Source organism: Hakea prostrata, chromosome 7, assembly GCF_041222555.1.
Source record: "Hakea prostrata isolate BN-2017 chromosome 7, UWA_Hpros_2, whole genome shotgun sequence".
NCBI lineage: Eukaryota > Viridiplantae > Streptophyta > Magnoliopsida > Proteales > Proteaceae > Hakea > Hakea prostrata.
The window spans coordinates 445,772-466,317 of NC_142606.1; the positions used below are offsets into that span (position 1 = coordinate 445,772).

Sequence of the window (20,546 nt, forward strand, 5' to 3'; positions counted from 1 at the left end):
CCCAATCCTCACAAAGGGCCTGACACAAACCTGGGTGCTACAAGGGTAGGCCCAGATGGGGGGTTAGAGATGGCAGTTAGGTGGTGAGGATCTGTTGGTAAGCTTTTGCAACAATATCATCCTTATTAGAAGAACTGGTATGATTTTAGACACATAAAGCCCACCAAGGTATGGCAGGTAAAGTAGTTGGTGCTTACCCTTAACATATGTTAATGTTCAACCATAGAATTAAAATTTGTGAGGACAGCAAGACCATTTACATCCCCATATAGAGGTAATGATGCTCTTTATGTTATTGGGTAGGGGGACATGGAAAAACCTGAGTACAATTGAATGCAAACATTTCATACAGAACCTAATCGATTCGAAGAGCTAGACAGGAACTGCCTGTGGTCAGTCTTCCTGCTATACAATCAATTAAAATTCGAGAAGGATACAGTAATGGTGCCCACTTCATTTTGTGGATCGCAGGGGGACAACAGTTCGCTTTTCTATCAAGTCTCTCAATTGTGGTCTGATAGTTTAGTTTCATCTTCTGATGCGTTCATATGGTTAACACATCTGGACCCGAAAATTGGTACTCTCCAATGGTCCCCGCATTGCATCTGTAAGCTGTACCCAATAACTTTTATCATTTAATGCTCTTGTTTTCTCTCTCTTCTCCTTTCTTACCAGTTACCAGTATCCATTCCTTGGACGAGGGAGGGAAGAGAAACAGGAAACTTGAACCCAGAAATTATATCCAGCACAAGCAACCTATGCTAGAAAGGGCACCTAGCATAGCAACAATATATCTTGAACCTCTACACCAGGAAGGGGAAGGGGAAGGGGAAAATAAACATGGTTTCTGACCTCTGAACATGCATGAATGTATTCCTGGTCCTATTTCCAAGGTTGGAATTTTGATGGGTAATCTTGTGATTTTGGTTAACCTCCTTGCTTATGGTTTGTGACAAATACCTGTTCCTTTTTGCATCGAAAAGTGATAACCCAGGAGGAAAGAAAATCAAAACACCAAGAGCAAGCTTCCACACAAGCATATTCGGTGTCAGATTGATCTTTATTCCCTATTTTACATTGCCAGGAGTGTTGATCTGTCATTCCCTATTTTAAAATGCCAGGAATTTTGAATTTCCAGATTGACCAGCGCTACGATCAGCCCTGTCTCTTGAATGGTAGCAAAGACACCGAAGAACAAAAACTCTCCAGATGGCAACTTAAGGAAGTTACAGATCATAGCTTTTTTTTTGGTAGGTAGATACAGATCATAGCGTTCACCACTATTTTCAACGGAAAGAGACACAGGAGACTTTGAATTCAAATACACAGACTGTAAAATCAAGAGAAACGGTCATAGACTCGCAGCTTCAAGACGAAGATCCATAATCATGAGGCAGCAGCAGGAGCACTTGCGGTTCAAGTAAATAAAATCGATATGGAACAAGTCAGAATTTTATGTGTACATGAAAAAAAGGATATATGGGACAGATCGGAAAATAGAAATTGCAACTGGAAAGACAAAGTCAAGATCATGAATGAAGTTGTGAAAAAATAGAAATTGCAACTGGAAAGACCAAGTCAAGATCATGAATGAAGTTCTGAAAAAATTAAGATAATATGAATAATGGACTAATCAAATGAGAGTTACAGGAACCAGGTTCTGCAACACTTCGCACGAATACCATGAATCCAGAACACCAGGCCTTCCAACTTTTCGTCCTTCCAGCTTTCAGATACAAAAATTGGAAATACAGTATCTTCCGACAGATCATTTATACACAGACACAACCAGTGGAACTAAAAGAAAAGGGTAAGAAATTTGAAGAGATGCATAAGCAGCTAAGATATGAAAATTAAACTTACTGGGTTACCAGAAAAACAAAAAGAAGAAGATCAAACTTACTGCAGCCGAATATTTAAGAAAATTATACAATAAAGAAACCAGCTGAATAAACAGCACCATTGATCGGATCAAGAACATCCAATCTATTCCTATTTTCTTTACAGAATGTATTTTGTTGATAGATACAACATCACTAACCTTACCCACATTATATATTAAAAAGCCCAAAAAAAAGGACATCTGAAATCATTCTTCTGCTCATCCGATCTCTTCTTCCTCCTCCACTTCGATCACCAGAAAACCCAGACAAGTTGAAGTGATATATTGCAAAATTGTACAATTATGATGCCACTAGAAATGGACCAACAAATTTCATATTCGAGATCATTCAGGATTATTTGGCCTACCCAAGCTATCAAGACCCTCAGTTCGGCTACGCACAATTTTATGGAACACCTCCCTTACCTGTCGTTCCAGAGGATCCAATCCTTCCTTCACCGTATCTAAGACGAGTGCCAAGTCAGAGACACCCTGCCTCACCTCTTTCTCCCGAACCTCCGTTAACGGAAACTGAACTGCATCAGCTATGTCACTCAATTGACGGACGGATCTCTCGATGTGATAAATTTCTCTCATCAATCCACTCGCATTCTTCCGCTCCCGCTTCTTGGACTCCTCCAAAATTCGCTCATGGAGTGACATGATTGAAGTTGCCCATGGGAATTGACGAGGAACTGAGAAATGGGTTTGCAGGCCACGGTCCTTACAAGGAATCGCTGCGACGAGAGCCCACATTACGAACAGGAGAATCGAGTTCATGGTGTAGACCATAGCTGCAAGGCCGCTGGTGGCGGAAATTTCATTGGCACGAGGAGGAGCCAAGTTGTTCCCAATCGCCTGAAGCTGTTTTGCTGCTGACCATGTACGAGAGACACTCCATGAAAGGGAGCGGAAATGCCCAGCTGCACGGTGGTCCTTGTTGCTGCTCGTGTTGTTTCGGCCAAACGATCGGTTCCTGTGTGCGACGACAGAACTTGAATCCTTGTCATCGAGAATGGCAATTGTGAAATCCGTCAAGGCCTTCTTGGCCCGACGGAACTGACCCTCTCCGAGAATCCTTTGGCGTGAGTCCAACGCGCAGAGGACGATCTCCAGGTGTTTCTGCCATTGCCGGATTTGCTCAATCCCGTCGCGTATAGCGTTACAGACATCAAGCGCCTTTACGCTTCTATCGAAGAATTCATTGATCATACGATCCAGAGGAGATTTCGAGACTAGAGCCTTGTTGTTAAACAAGACAACCCTAAATTCCTCCTGGCAGCAGAGGAATGCATCAAGAAGACGACGGATCCATGAGAGAGTGAGCAGATCTTCGCCGGGAACGGTGTGAAGATCATTGAATCGCTCCGTAACCTGTTTCTGGAACGCCTCGAGCTCCAATTCCAGGTTTGTAGGCTCCTGGTGACCTTCAACGGAATGAACTTGGTCACGCCTAATGCTCAATATGGAACGGCCTATGGAAGCGAAAGGAACGGAAGAACCCTGGAAATCCGTCGCAGGCATCTTCATTTACATGAGAAAAACAAATCCACACTGTTGTTTTCTTCTCCCCCACTACAACTGTTCCCTTTTTAGCAATTCTCTTACAAAAGAAATTCAGAAACCCTAAATTTCGGAAGCTGAAAAAGAAATGCCCAATTGAAACTTTACCAAGCAACGCAAACTCCAGTTAGATCCCCAAACACCTCAAGAAAAGAGAGATTTTGATGGAATCCTTCAAGCCCTCTTGTGTGGAGCACTTAGTAGCAAAAACAACCCGAAATCGTTCAAATTGAAGCGAAAGAGATAAGTAGAATCAGAATGGAAGAGGAAAAATAGGAATTTGGCCCGAGAAGAGCAGAAATGGATGACTGATTACGAAACCCTAGCGAAAAAGAAGGTGAAGGCGAGAAAGTGAGTGAGAGAGAAAGAAGAGGAGAGAACCCCTTTTATGAAGGGAACGCAATCACCGCGCTCTGGTTAAAAAGGAGGGTGTGAAAATTTCTAATTACTAAAATAAGAGCGATTACGTGTGAAATTAACCGAAAATCAGCAAAATCCAAAAAAGGACTAAGATGGATATATATTTATTTCCCCTTACAGAGTCACAGTAGTATTTTTGCTTTTACGAACACGGACCAAACGCGAATCAGACACGGGACACGTTTGCCAGTCCACGTGGACAGATGTTCTGCCACGCGGCGATGCTGACCTGGACGTTTCCATTTGAGTCTTCGGCCTTTTGAGTAATGACTTAACCACGAGAACGCCACCGCGACGAACAATGGGCTGTGGGACCCTCCCCCACCATTTAAATAAATAGAGAAGGTCAGAAACTGGATCAATCCACGTGGACAGGTTTTCCACCTGGCCAGGCTGCCCTGGGCTTCTCCACGTGCAACTTTGAGTCTTTTGGTCTTGTGACTTAACCACGAGAGCGCCACCAGGACAAACATTGGGCAGTGGGGCCCACCACCATACACAGAGAAGCGGAGCGGAGAGTCGGAGACGAAGTCCTTCAAGTTCAGGATTATATTATTTCGTTTCCACTTTTGCCCATGCAGAGAGTCAGAGAAAACGAGTGTAGAAGTTTTTTTCTTTTTTCCCCTGTTGGCGCGTAATGCGGAGCGGTTGTAGTGGGCCATCGGGGGAAGACGTAGACTTGGTCCGTTCGTTTTCTCTGAAAACGCCGTCATCTGTTGTCGCAAAGGGTTTGGGTTTATTAAATATTAATCTCTTCCAAGTCATTTTACTGAAATGTCCCTTATATACGCAGACGAGCCGGCACGCGTAAGTGTCCTATTGGCTTTTCTTTTTTTGTTTTTGTTTTTGTTTGGCGTGTAAAAAAGACATTAAGAAATAAGGAACAACGCGCCGGAGTGTCGCTCTTCGCTGTTTGGTGGGAAGGAAACAACTAACGGCTCGACGCTGCGTTAACACCACGCGGTCTCTGGCATTGTTGGAAAATTCTATTAGGACAGAAAATTCTACGATTTAAAGATTCCAATCCAGTGGATCTGGAAAGAAAAATCAAAGGCTAAAATTATTGTGTACCACAGATGATCGTATGGTTATTACTCTTTTTCTATTTTACAAAAAGTAATTCATTCAAAGAAAGCCCTTGATGGATCCAAGGATTCAAGGAAACACTAGTCCTAAAGCCAAAAAGTGGACAAGGTGAAATTGGCATACACGGAATAGATGTGGCTCTCTGGACAAGAGCATTAGCAACAGTGTTGAAATCAGTACCTCAAAACCGTACGGAATCGGCTTCGCAAGATCTACTATGTAGTGCACTACAGAATTGCAATCACTTTCTACCATCAAATAATCTAAGACTTGATTTTTAAATTAAAAATTGCATTATTTTAAGTGTGTTAAGTGCCTGTTACATGCAATACATAGTAGAATTAGAATCGATGGAAATGCCCTCAAACTTTAAATTTCGATGCAAAATTTTGAAGATTCACTACATGTTAGACATGCAAGGACTCATTTGAATTTTATTATTCAACTTTAAACAATATTTTCTGAATTGAAATGTTTCAGTTGACTAGAGTATAATTATTTTGGCCATCAACAAACATTTATCAATGAATAGGCCATAGCAAACTGTACTTTTTCTGCCTTTTTCTTATTTAAATTAAAAGCAAATTAAACCAAAAAAATATTTAAAAAATCATGGAAATAAGGATTTAAAAAATATTTTCGCTGCCTTGTCATATAGTTCAACTGATGATTGGTCTTGACTTAATTTCAAATTTAGGCACGCAAGTTTTCACCTCAGAAAAGAAAAAAATATATATATATATATATATATATATATATATATATATATATATATATATATATATATGTCTGAAGTCTGAACCCGAAAATTACGATGCAAGACATTCCACATTGACATGTGTACACTCTAAAATGCTTGGGAAACTTTTGACAACTTAACAACACCACTTACCTTCAGAAAATATAAAAAATGGAACACAACTTACGGACGTTATGGACGTTATTGGATATAATACATCTTTTTGGGCACAGCAAATTAAAAATAAACATAAAATAAATAACCGTTAACTGTCAAAGTGTCAACATCTTGGGAAGCTGAACTGCTTAAAGAATTTTGTGGGGGTTCCAACTTCCAATTTCCGATTTCCAATTTTCATGATGTAGCCGTAAAGTGGGCCCGGGACACGGCCCACTTCCTCAAATCAACCGGATCATGCGCTGTTTCAACTGAATATCGTGTCGTGTCGAGAAATGGATCATGCCACGTGGACAGCACCTTTCCGTTTTCTGTCCCCTTCTCCTTGGAAGGGATGGGTTTCTTGGGCCCTAATCAATCGCCTTCGTTCCTTTTTTTCCCCTCTATTTTTTAATACATTTTTTTCCTAATTTAAAATTATAAAAGAGAGACGACGTGCATTCACGTTTGAGAAGTGAGGTCACTAGGTCAGGTCCACTAATAAGGAAGGGTCAACCTCATCTACAAAATGATGGGCTTCAAGCCTTAGAAATCAACTTCCACGTCATTATGTTAAATCAATCAATTTCATCTCCCCGGATTCTGGGTTTCGGGTCTCCCTCTCCAACTAGGGTTTCTAGCTGATTTTTTAGTCGGGTCATAACTCGGGTCCTAAAAACCATGCGACCCACGAGAGATGCTGTGGTATTGTTTTGTGGTCCGATACTGTCCCCATCTCTAGTCAAAGAAATTCTCAGTGACCACTCAACTTCAAATACATGAATTATATGATACAGGGCATGCAAAAAGATGTAAAATAGTTAGTTGGGTTGGGACTTTTTTGACTTGACTTCAAGTTCAAGTCTTGACCGTCCAACTTTGGTGGGACCTACACTAGTCAAACTTCCTATTTGGATACCAGTTTCTTAGGCGTCAAGAAATACAAGAGAGAGATATACAGTCATACAGATGAGGGGGGCAGTGGGACTCGCTAGTCCTCCATCTCTCCACCCTGGTTTCTTTACTTCCAAGTTACTAGAGAGCTCCACCATTAATTTGTTAATTTATTATAAATTAATAAATAAATAAATAAGCCAAGACAGAATTGAGTAAAACCCATTTTTGAATACTGAAATAACAACGAATCAAAGATGAAACCTTTAGCAAGTTCTAGAAAAACTCTACTTCTATTGTGTGGTAGAAAAACGTCAAGAAAGCATAAGTCTCTTCCCAACAAGAGGTGATCTATACTCTTCAATGTTAGGGATAAAACCAGGAGACTAGATTCAATTGGAGTTACCTAGGTTACGTTTGGTGAACCAGGGTAAAATCTGTCTCCTTCTTCCTTGTTTTCTATTTGATTGTGTGCGATTGATCACTGTAATCCTAACAATCTTCAACGAGCTCTACATGAACTTTAATTCTATTGTATGAAAAAACATCAGGAAACACAAACCTCTTTCCTGACCAAGAAGTGATCTAGACTCTTCAATGCTGTGGATAAAACCATTACCTAGGTTTTCATTTGGAAAATAAACTGTCCAATTTTTAATATTGAAACAGTCCAGCACCTAATGAATGCACAAGAAAATCCAAACAAGACCAAACCTTGAAACTAGAAGGTCCATCTTCCAAATTCCCATGGTCATCCAATGTATCCAGTTTGAGATTATCTTCAATTATTAATGGACGAAAAAGAGATTGGGCAAGAGAGATGAACTCAACAGTGGGACCCTAAATAAAGAAGTTAAAAGCCCCCTTGCACAACTAACCAACTGACCTTTAAAAAAAATATATCATCTCATGTTCCACCATTATTCAAACAATGAACTTCCACTATTATCTCATCTGCTGAATGCTAGAAGCTTATAGAAGAATGAGCCACTAACTCTACACTAAATATAAACCATTTGGTAACGTCAAACATAAAATATTCTGATATCTGAGACCGTCAAACCTACCAGATTCAAAGAAAAGGTTTTTGGACTACTTTATCTGCAGACTTGAATCTCATGTTTTAACCTTATTCTATGTTTCCATTGAATGCAGATTGTCAAGGTTGACTAGTATGATTTAGACAGGAAAACCATCAATAAGGTCAAAGGGTGGCTGCTGAAATTGTTTTTCTGGGTAACTCAATACTCACCTGCAGAGATACTGGTCCAGACTCTTCAGTGTTGGCTTGGTTGTTTCTTGATTTAAGCCACCTGAAATGCTTATGTAACACTTGTGACCATCCGAGCGATAGACAGCCAAGTATAAGGTAGGGGCACCTCACTCAAGCATGTCAACTTCATGCTCCTTTGCAAATACATTGGCCACAAAGATGCTACCAGTATCACACCATCCTCCGATAACGTCCCTGTTGTTGCACTGCAGAAATGTTCAGAATGTTTTAGATATTGCCACTCATTCATTAATGTGATCACACAATGACACCATAGAAAGGCCTAGATTGGAATTGTAATTTTACGAGGCTATCTGTCTATCAACTTTATTTTTATCGAGATGGAGATCGAACCTTGCTAAATCCCAGCCAGTTGGAGTCTCCTCTAAATGAAAACACCTTCTTCTTTTCTTTCCAGTCTCCACAAAAGATCTGCAATTATATTGTTTTCATTCCAGTCATAATTCTTTTGTGGAGTACAAACGCACACATCCTTATGATTTTGTCGGGGGTGTGGGTTTTGAGGGGTTGTGGGGGGGGGGGGAGAGGGGAGGGAGAGAGAATTTCTGATAGACAGGATTAAACAGACAGGTGATGTGAACTCAAACTAACATAAAATTTAACAGACATCAGAAACTGAATCAAATAGACGAAAGAAGATAATTCAATTTTTTAAAATCACCTCATGATCAAGACCTTGTATGTAGATGTGACCTGAGTCAAGTGATGAGAAGGAAAGTCCAGTTATCTGCATGGTCAATAAGACAGGTTTAACTCCAAACACAAATGGAACTGCTAGAACCACCAGCTGTATCTGCCTGGAAGCAAATGGAAAATTCAACATTGATAAGCACAATACCAGGCATGTAAGACATATACGAGGAGTCTGTATAAATCATTTCTTGGTCTCAGGGACATTAATCTGGCCAACGGTGAAAAAATGACTAAACCATCAGGAGGCTGTGTTCTAGAAAAACAACAGAAACTGAATGCATAAAAAAATTGAGATCATCCAGTCATGTTAATTTTTAAAACCAAGAGAAGAAATATCAAGGAAAGTCATGCTAATAGGTTGGCTCCAATGGAAGAAATCTGAAGTACATGCTTGATATGGAAAATGAAAAGAATAAAATAAAATCCCAATATAAGTAGTGTTCCCCACTTGATTGAGCAGTATACTCAGAGCCAAACAAAGCGGCAATATCCTACTAGTGTATAAATTTCTTTTTGGAATCTGTTTGTAAAGAAAAGTGAGTCTGAAGAATTAACTTGTAGAAAGGAAATTGGAGAAGATCATGCTATTGCAGAATAAATTGGCTTAAGCAACCCACTCGAACTTCACTTAATTATTGAGACTTGAGAGTAATCAATTTGATGGAATACTCCTGCAGATAATCTTGATTAAGATTTAAAAGGTAAATTTTAGCACTTTGACTTGAGCTACTTTGGTTCAAATAATGACTCCAAACATAACAACGGAAGCCACTACTGAATATTATTTGTTGTTTGCCTGAGAAGTGTGCAACTATGATTTTCCTCCATATACTGCAGGAGTATAACTACCAATTAAAAGCCATAAAGAAAAGAATAACCTGGAGCTCACCTCATATTTTGAGCATTTGTTCCACCTTGACAATGAAGACCATCTACATTTGAGATTTGCAACACAATAATCAGCTTATCACTTGTCAGTGAACAACAGAAACTGCTATAGGAACCTTTTTCTATGTAACCATAATAATATATTCATGGAAAATTTTGTAAGCATAAAAAAGGACAAAGATGAAAACCATTATCATGTCAAATTCACAATTACTAGTTGCAATCAATCAGAGATATAGACAGAATGAAATAATCTCCTCTCTGTATCCAAACCATATCAGGAAAAAAAAATCTATCATAAGCAGATCATATGTTAATAAAAAATTGAATGGGGGTAAACCTGAATCCTCCTTAGATGAGATTGAAATTAATTTTGTATTGAGGTTAATTTAATATGACCAACAGCCTGTTTGTGATTGTAATGTGGCAACCAACCTGCGAGGGTCATAGATGGTTACAGTACGATCAGCTCCACCTACAGCAATTAACCCGTCTGAAGAACTGCAAATGGCATAGAAGACATCTCCAAGAGAACTGTAGATTCGTTGTACACAACCACCATTTTCGTTAACTCTCAAGTCCCATATTGTCAGCTGCAATAATTAAAAAACTAAAATTTAGTATGGCAGGGAGGTGAGAAGCTTAAATAATGAAGATATTTAGATCAACTAATCTTTAGGTAGATATTCCAATACTCGTACCTGGCAGCCCTCAGCAACAGCTAATACAGAATTCAAATCCCCAGAAAATGAGCTATGTAAGAAGCTCAATGAAGATGGATACCACAGCCTACAACAAAGCAATGCCAGCATCAAAGTAAACATCCAGCATGCACTTAGCGACAGGATAGATGCAATGCTGTAATCCCGGCAACATTTTTAATCTACCACACATAAAGAATGATAATGGGCACACTAGTATGGAGTATTTGAAATGACCACATGCTACTATAATCCCGGCAACATGGCTGAGAGAGTACATGGGATCCCGTTGAGATCATTTTCATCTGGGTCAAAACTGTCAAATTTGCCAACATATCAGGCGTATCACATGGGATGGGTATCCCTTAAAATTTAGAGTAAATTGCATTGGCACCCCAAAATGGAGGGGTAAAAGCACTGACACCCCATTTTATGTTTGAAAAACACATAAGTCCTTTTCCATTAACATGGTTAGTTGTATAATCTTAAAGACTATTATACCCTCATGTATGTTAGCTAGGTTGATTGATCAAGGAGAAAGCGAAGAAAGATGTTTGATAAAATCTTCTCTGGTTTTTCTAAAATGAGAAAAAACCTAGCATATACCGAAGAACTTGAAGAGAAAGATCGATGTCGTAGCTACTTCTCTACTGGAATCTTGCCGTACTTATCGAATCTGTAGATAAAAGAAGCTCTGTCAGTATCTGATTTTGGTCCGAAAATCACGATTAAGGTCGTAGAACGCTTGCAAGACGACATTTATGCCGGGAAGCTTAAATCTGGAACTAAAATTAGGGAAACCGGCTTTAATCATGGCATTTTGTTTCAATGGAGGCAGGAAGACAGCTTCTCTTAGGCTTGATTTTGATTCTTGGACGAATAGGAGCATCCAATGTCATAAGAACTTCCACTGCCAGTGATCTGCTGAAATCATTGAGTTTTGATAAGATTTTTGCTCTCTTGCATAATCCGATTTTGTTTGCAAGTAGCTTAGCCATCTCAATAGAATATAAATTTGGTGGTAGATTAGACTTGCCCATATCTCAAAAGAATTAAACTGCAGTTGATGAGGTACAGTGTTCGGATTCCATCTTTGAAGGGCCAATAAATGGTTCTTATTAACCAAGCTCCTTGTTGCAGGAATGGTGCCGAATCAGAAATAATTTTTGTCCAATCTGTTGCACTTCAGGTTCCTCTTGCAAATTCCAAGTGGGTATGAGGGATCTAGCCGTTGTGGTCGAGGTTATAGATTTATTTATCACCATTTTCCTCACTAGGACTCTGCTTTGATCAAATTCACCTTCTTCACTAGTGATCAGCTCGAAGTTTGGGCTGAAAGAACTGGGTCTGAGATAGTCATTGGCGAAGGAGAGAAGGTCAAAGCATCATCAGGTCTACACACAAACTATAGCTTAATGGAAGAATTGATCGTGTGCAAGTAGGCCATTAGTAAAGTCATTCCTGGTGCAACAAATTGTATAGGTGAACTAAGAGGAAGAAAAGGATGACGCAGCTACCGCCAACAATTTCTCACCCGCGAACTTGGCAGACGAGGCCAGCTCCTCCTTCAGGCAGAGATTCCTGTAACACTTAGAACAGAGATCTAGGGTTGCAGGGCTTCCAAAGAAGCCAGTGTTGATACTAGAAAACGCAACACCAGATGTCAAACCAGACTCGCAAAGCAGAACTCCACCAGATCTCGAACCAGACTCGCAAAGCAGGATTGCATAGTAAACGGAGACGAAGATATAGATCCCAACCGAGAAAGGCACGAATCAAAAAAGCCTTGACCCGATTTAAGAACAACAATCAAATTTTCAAACCAAAAATAACGAAGCAGCAGTAGATTCACTAAACAAAAATAGCAATTAGTAAGCAGAAACGAAGAACACAATCGCCGGTGAAGCCCTAGAAAGTAGAAACCAGGACCAAAACAAAGAACCTCATCTCCATTCTGATTTCAGATTTTGGCAAGGTTATTTTGGGAATTAAAAAACTATAAACAGAGACTTAACGGCCTTTGCTAACAGGTTGGACTAAAGTGTTTAATCAAAACTCAACATTGGGGTGTCTTTGTTTTTCAAACATAAAGTGGGGTGTCAGTGTTTTTAGGTCTCTATTTTGGGGTGTCAGTGTAATTTGCTCTAAAATTTATATCGATAGGTCCTTTAACAAATAATGTTTTAAATTAAACATAACCATATTTCTTTATTCTTATCACCTTATCCTAGGAGTAATTTGTAAACTTAGAGATCAATCCCAAAATTAACTAAATGTTGTTGTACCAATCATAAAAATGGGATGCTTTGACCCCATGAAATGACTACAGTGCCCATTGCATCACCACATCGGCTGGTGGTTGAAGTAATATGTTCTACAGATCATGTGGATCCAGGTAAGATATGTAGTGTTAAAGGGTATATTTGGAAAAACAAAAAAAGGGAGTCAAGAGTCAGCGCCTGGCGCTAACTCTAACTCAATGATAGGAAGTAATTTGAGTTAATATAGAACTCTTGTTTGGGTCTTCTACTTCAATTGTAATTCTCTAGTTTTAATCTATAAATAAACAGCATTCTTCTTGGAGGCACCCACAACAGAAGCGAGGCTCCAATCATCCTCTCCCTTGACTTCTCTTCTTCTCTTCTTCTCAGTTCTCTGCTCTTCCTCTTCTCCTCCAGATCTCTCTCTTCTTTGTTTCTCTAAAAATATGTAGGAATGTTGATAAAGATCATGATGCATCTAATGCTTGAAAATTTCAGTGAAGCAATTACATTTGAGAATCAGCATCAATACTAGAAGAAAGCAATTAAATATGCCAATTCTAGTACAGAAGAGTATTTTCATAAGACACGAATAATATAAGTAAATAGCCATATACTACACTTACGGACATAAACTTCGGAGATGAATATCTTGGTCATAAATATCAACACTCTTACAAAAGCTGCGAGCCAAAGCTGCCTGGAGAAACAAAAATTTCAGAGCCATCTGTAAAGCTTTGAGTCATGGAAAATTAAGCATAAGTCTGAACATAGTCTATCAAAAACAAAAAAAACAAAACTGCAGAACTACCAGGCAGATGAGAACTTTAATGGACAAATGGTATTGATATGAAATAGGATACTGTTCAGGATTTCAATCACATCACGGAATACCAATCCCGTCAATTTTTTTGAGTGCCGAATGAGGTAATGCACATATGCCCCTAGAGACAAACATCGGATCAGCACCAGATCCTATGAGAATCATTGAAGCTGTGGGGCTGGCCTTAGAGTCAAACTCAGGATGCATGTTGATACAACGCATGCTCCCTTGCCAGCTGAGCTTCAACTTTTGGGTTTAATATCAGTTGCATCAAAAGTAAATAAACCTTCTTATGTTTTCCCTGGTTTTCAGTTTTTTGACAGATTATTACAGGGAAAAATGATTGGCAAACAAAACCTACAGCACTGACCCAAAAAACCAATATGAACAACATACCTTCACAGCCAGACAGAAGTACAACACTACAAATCCTTCCAGGCCACACAAAAAATTACAGGCATTTTGATCCTACACTATTTTGCAGCATGCTCTTCCTTCAAGCAATCAACTGCAATCAATAAAGAAGTCCAAAATACTACTCATAACAAATTCTGTGCTCTCAACCGGCTGACCAACATTTTCCTTCCAGTGTTACCACCTTTCCATCTTATCAACTGACTCAACCTCTACAGTAATAAAATAGTACGCATGGCCTTGGATCAACATAGAGGATCAATCCCAACCTCTGGTAGTTCAAATTCAGGTACTAGAAATGTTTGGGTATAATTTGGTAGGACAATCAGAAATTTTCAGATATATAAAAAAAACTTCTGCATATCACTTATGAAACCAATATTTTCACAAACATTTTAAAGAATGTCTCACTTTAGGCTTGTGTTCCATTGGTACCATGGACTTGTATGACATGGAATCATGTCTTGTCTAATAGCTTAGTTAGTTATTACTAGTCTTTTCCTATTATATTTAGATGCATTAGGCTTAGGACCATTGGTAGTGTTCTATTTTACTTTGCTGTTATAGTCTTTGACTCTTAGTAGACTAACTACAAGAAGTCAGTATTACTTTATAAATAAGATGCGCCTACTCATGATAATTAGTTCAATCTATCATTCAGCCATCTTGCATCTTCTTCTCTTTTCCTTCTAGTCTATTTTGCCGATCATCTAAGCTTTTGTCAATAATTCACGAATTACATAATTAAAAATGAAAAAAAAATAAACCAAAGCTTTTCTTTCTCACTTCTTCCCCCGTTCCCCACCTTTAATAATATAAATATGTGCAAAAAATCAATTATGTACCATGGACCGCTGACTTGGATTGAAGCAGAGACCAGCCCAACTACCCTCACCTACACCACAATCCCGTGGCAATATTGAATATGAAAACCTGTCAAAATCTGAAAAAGATCAGTTAATAACCAACTAAAACAGTCAACAATTCACCAGCATGGATAGTTACAAAGACCCACATGCATTTATTGGATTTTAGTCACTGCACTTTCATGGCACAGTACAAGCGTTGACACACCTAATTACGGCATTTATGAGCTACAAGACTGCACATGCATGGGGGGCATAGTCATTGCATTTTCTTTGATATACTGACATAATTACAATAGACAAAGTTCTGTGGAATACAAATCTATAGGAGGGGTATATCTGAATGTCCACTTTTTTAAGTGACTACAGACAAGCTTACTCTTGAGCACTCTAAACCAAGAGCATTTTTTAAAATTATTATTTTCTATTTATTTTCCTTGTAAAATATCACAATATCAACTCAATGTTAAAGTTTTACTATATATTGATGTCAACCGAAAAATCCAAAAGGGAAGGGGGGGAATTAAAAATAAAGAAAGGACAGCAAGATGGACCCAAAAACAACAAGGATGTAAATAAGAATAAGTACCTTCGCCAATTGTATCTAGTTGAGATACAATAAGCTGACCATTAGAATCAACTGACCCCAAATTAATGTAGCCACAACCTATAAAAATTGCATCAAAGAGGGAAAAAATCAACCATGGAAGATTCAACAATCCAAAGAGCAGGCCATATATTATTCACAGGGACCATATAAGACAGAAGCATCTATCATCTAGTCCAAACAATACAACGAACATCCAAGGTACTCTTAAAGCAAATGCATTTTTAGAAGATAACTGTTATGCAATTCCAACATGCATCTATGCTATGCTTTCTTTCTCCCAATAAGTCGACAAGATTTGAACAAGAGGATGTATGGATGAAGAACCACAAGATAATGGCTACAAGAAAAAAATATGTAAGTCACAATATTTCATTCAAATACTGATAAGAACCTGCAAATAGAATACAAAATTCAATAACAAAACAAGGGAATTAACAAGACAAACAAGTTACAATGGTGCCAGTCACCCCACAGCACACTGCTGCCCCAGCCATTAGGCTGCCCAACACTCATAGAAACGTTCCCTACCGCCTCCCCTCCCACGTATTTATAATCCCCTAATTACACTAACCTCTTTCTCTCCTGCACATGGCATGATCCTGGGGCCCTAACAATTACCCTCTAGGAATTCCCTGGTTAATTAGATTTCCTGCTGATCAGATATGATGTTCCAAAAGAGAAGTAGAAGCATTTTCTCCCCTAAATATGTTAAGTGTGCACCAATGAGATATGTCAGTGTACCAATTAATCAAATGCCATAAAAACAAAAAATAATAAAAGAGGTACTTTCCAATACAAGGTCTAATGGCAACCTTCCACATTCTCCAACAACCACCATAAACAACCTTATCCCAAATAAATGGGGTTTACTACATGGATCCCAGAGACTATGATATTAATAAAAATAAGAGAGTTTATAGAAATTCATTTCTTAAATAAAAATTAAAATAAAAAAAAAAAAAAAGAAGCGAAAAAGTCAGAACAGCAGTCAAGTAGCATCCTATGACTATCCCATTACAGGGGGTCAGGCAGACAGGTCCTTGTCCACCAAAAAACTCTTTCTGTCCTCCACATTTACCAACCTATAAACTGCATAACCTTAAATAAGTATGTCGTGCCCCCACATGATCAGGTTTTCTAAATCTATTGCACAAATGATTCCCATTTCCCACATTCTAACAATCAAATCCAAGAACTCACATGTAACAAAAAAACCCCTGAAGAGTATGTCAACCTTCAATGAAACGAAAACAGCCAACCTAATTACCTTCTTTAATATTGAACACAATGTCACATTTACTAGCTTAAAGACTTGCAATAAGACTAGACCACTGTAGTGTTTAAGATCACCTGGTTATTTAAATTTTGGTTGTAGAAGAAATATTCGAGTATTATTTGAATTTTATTTCCATCAAGCCCACTTATGGGAGTAATACAAGTATAAAACATGTCACTTATTTCTTCCTTGATAATATACAATCATTTGTTATCAAAAACAACAATTAATTCATCCACACCTAGCATCTCATCTTCCTTCATAATCCTAACAGCATGAAACGCTCCCTCTTCTTCAAACATTTTTTCAAGTATATGTTGTTGTTCAGTTGACAAGAACCGAAGCTAAATATGTCTAAAAAGGACCCTACATGTTCAGTAATTGGCACATCTTATACCCAAAGCTGAACAAGATGTCTAACCTCATGTTCCTTCTTCAACTAATATTTCATATTTTTACCACATCTGAGAAAAGTTATGGCCTGAGACACTAAAAAAGAAGACTGCTAAGTTCTCCCTACACCCAAATACAATAGCATATCTTAGAAGCATAGAGGAGATTTTATCGCATCCATGTCTTTGTGTACTGCTCTTTGAGCAACTTAAGTATTTACACTCCCTAAACATCTCAACAAAAATTGAACATTATCATTCTTGTGAATGTGCAATGCTCTGTGGGCACCATTTACACATTAAAGAACTCTCAGATTGGGTAGGAAAGGAAACAGGCCACAAATTTCTCTTGGTTCTTTGTTTTCATTTTCAATATTCTTTGTTATATATGGAGAAACATATCAAGAAAGAAAAGATGAGAGAATCACAGAGCATTTCCAAAAAAGGCAGAGATACTACTAATTGAGCAAATAAAAGAAAGTGTGGTTCTGCCTATATTCATAGACTGAGATAGATTCAGAATGGTTGAGATCCCAAAAAGGTGGAATGCTTTTCTGGTTAGCGAGATGGTAGGATCCACATAATTACTGGAGGCTATTTCACTTCTTACCTCTGAATACACCACAAAACTGCACGAGGCATAAGTCTCCAAAGGCATCTCTGACCTCCTCCTAGAGTCCCTAAAGGAAACTTTGGCCATTAAGCACTTTCCTCCACTCCCAACCCATATATGCATCAAATGATTGATTCAATAGAAAATTAGGCAGCAAAATTGGTGGTGAACCACCCCATAAGCATGACGAAAAATTAAATCTATGTTTCTCCTTTATTTTGACACCAGCAGCATACCTCCAAGATTTTAAGTGTCTACATATGTCTGAGTGTTTCATGCAATATGTTAGCAATTCAAAATAAACATGAAAGTAATAGAAGCTTTACACCTGCAGATGACAAAAGCACACATATTTTAGTAGGGTATTCAAATGGTTCTGTGCTTCAAAAACCAAAATATGGTAACAGAGGTCCAAGAGATTTAGTTTTGGCAAAAGGTTTCATGGACAGTCATTTCTATAGGGTACCTAGGGGTGACCCACCTAGTAGAGTGATGTGGATTGATGAAAATTCATTCTGACCATAGGTCTAGAAAATTCTATGGTTACAATTCATGTCATGCTGAAAACCCTGGATTCCCCTGTAAGATCTATTTTGCAAATTAGGCAACTTAAATTGAGCTGAAACTTTGACATGTGAGCAGGGAGCGTGGTACAAATAGGTGTGTCATCCAAAAAATATCCTATGGACAGGCCCATCATAAAACCTGCTCCCTTGTGTGATTGATGGATATGCAAATTTACGGTGTCCTTCTGCACTCTCAATATGTTTCATTCTAAGGAAGTGCTCAAGTATTTTCCTGAATAGGATGATATTTCTCTATCATATCAAGCAACAAAATAAACCATGGCTTTTAGACATACTAATGATACACCAGAGGAGCAATTATTCACAACAAACTGAGCCCCACAGTTTTTGCTTCTCATGAATAAGCTAATCATTTCAGATTTGAATCTGGATAAATTTAGGCCTTTTTTCCTGGGCATGGATGGGCTAGTTCTGTACGAGCTTTGATTCATGTAGTGTCTAGGTCGAGATGTTGGTCATAGTTTTCACCCTTGAAGCTTGACGCAAACTCAAAAGAATACCCGGAAACATCTTCAATTTCTGTAAAACAAATCTTATGAAGTAAACACCAGTTTGACATTATAATTTGTTTTACTTCTTTATGCTACTTGTAACTCTTAATGGAAGTAGCAGCAAAACCACCATATGTTAAATCTTTGATGTATCAAATCTAAAATAAATCATCAAGGCATTGGTAGTTAAAAATCGAAGCCTAATCAAATAGCATGTTAAGAAAACTTACAGTCTGTTTCAGCAAGCACAATACTTTGAATTTCAGATTGATGTGTACAGCAGTTAACAACTGACGAATGCATGATCTTCATAAAGTAAAAAGTATAGGTATTGAAAATTTGAAATGAATCTTTAAGATCAAATGGAAAAAAATAATGAGAGGCTAACTATCAACACCATAAATTCGAGGCGAAATAAGATAGATAGCTGTATGTGAAGTTGTGAGTTTCTTACTTGTGCATGCACAGGAATCAGGAGGCTCTCCTTTCCCCTGGTAACTGAACAATCCTCCATGGATACCTGGAGGAGAAGATAAGAACCATCACCTACCCATTAAGATTTGTCACCCACCCTGCTACCCAACCTCTCTCCCCAAATAAGGGGGCAATTTACAAACCTTGAATGTGTGTGAAAATTATGCAAGCAGAGAGTCAAAAAGCAGCTATAAGGGGCAACGGAAAAAGTGGGAAAGGGAGGTAGGTTTCAACAAATAAAAAAGTCCCAGAAAGGAGGAACATCATGTTTAAATTGTTGACCCTGCTTTCCACATCCATATATTCATTTTGCTTAGAATCAAGCATTCCCGCTTAGTAGCCATGATTTAAAATTTGAAACCTTAGGAAAAGTAACTGAATCAATCGACAGTCTAAGAATAGAAAGTAATGAAATCCTGCCGATAATAGGGAAGGAAGTCAGAGTAACAGGCATTTTAGAAAATTCAACTACAAGAATGACTAGAGACGTAGAATGGTGTTATCCTCCACTGGAATTTCATAATTCCCAAAATATAGCCACTTATCGACAGTGGTTCATGTTTTCATAATTGGGTTCCATTCCCAAAATATGTTCACAGCCCGAGCTATCCGTAGGTACAGTTTACAGACTTCTGGTGAATCCTAACCAATAAAACTAATAGCAGAGCAAAGAATCCTTGTCAAGTTCCAATAAAATCCAGTCCGTTCTATCAATTAAAACGTGAACTAATAGCAGAGCAAAGAATCCTTGTCAAGTTCCAATAAAATCCAGTCTGTTCTATCAATTAAAACGTGTTAGAACGAATGGAAAGTATACAAAGAATCAAAAGAAAAATCCAGTGCAAAAAAACGAGAAAGACAGTGCTGTGGAAAGACGATAACCTCAACTTTATAAACACGGCGACCTGAAGCAACGTAAACCCAACAAGAGGAACTGTCTTCCTTGACCTGCACATTAGTAAAAAAAATGAATATCAAACAGGACAAGAGGGAAGGACCTTGTTACTGTGTTGGTGTACGAGAGAGAGAGAGAGAGAGAGAGAGAGAGAGAGAATTGCCGGATATATACATGGATTGCAAGGCGAGTAGACTGGAGATTTGCAGGTGAGGGGTTCTGGAGGAGAGTGGGAGGGATGACCACTTTTCTCAAACTCTGAGCCTCTAACATTCTCTTCCTCGTGAACAATACTGTGAAGAGCAAGCTTGGAGGAAGGAAACACAGGGAAGGAAGAGAGCGCCAACAGCTCGAATTGAAAAGGCTCCGTTTGATTTTGGTTTTGGAAATTTGAATTGTAAAGCTGATTTGATTTTTAATTTTAGGCTTAAATGCTTGATGCCAAAATGTAACCCATAAAAAACTGAACCCAAGTCAGAACTTTAACCCTAAATCATCTCAAACCCTCCCTTTTACGGTTTTACCTAG

General features: G+C 38.4%; 2 protein-coding genes across 2 annotated transcripts; both read right to left on the bottom strand.

The window, feature by feature from the left end:
* Positions 1-875: 875 nt before the first annotated feature.
* Positions 876-3,844, bottom strand: LOC149008742 (protein BYPASS1-LIKE-like). The gene has a single exon (XM_089163824.1). It carries the CDS (start codon positions 3,410-3,412, stop codon positions 2,228-2,230), a length of 1,185 nt encoding a protein of 394 aa, XP_089019950.1. The 5' UTR covers positions 3,413-3,844; the 3' UTR covers positions 876-2,227.
* A 3,047-nt stretch (positions 3,845-6,891) lies between these two features.
* On the bottom strand, positions 6,892-20,429 carry LOC149008743 (uncharacterized). The gene is made up of 13 exons (XM_089162949.1): positions 20,193-20,429; positions 20,006-20,071; positions 19,104-19,169; positions 18,880-18,955; positions 15,270-15,347; positions 14,660-14,757; positions 13,204-13,277; positions 10,317-10,404; positions 10,051-10,208; positions 9,617-9,659; positions 8,696-8,761; positions 8,368-8,445; positions 6,892-8,219 (listed from the first exon to the last, which is right to left on the bottom strand). Exons 1-13 carry the CDS (start codon positions 20,289-20,291, stop codon positions 8,121-8,123), a joined length of 1,089 nt encoding a protein of 362 aa, XP_089019075.1. The 5' UTR covers positions 20,292-20,429; the 3' UTR covers positions 6,892-8,120.
* Between the last annotated feature and the right edge of the window lie 117 nt (positions 20,430-20,546).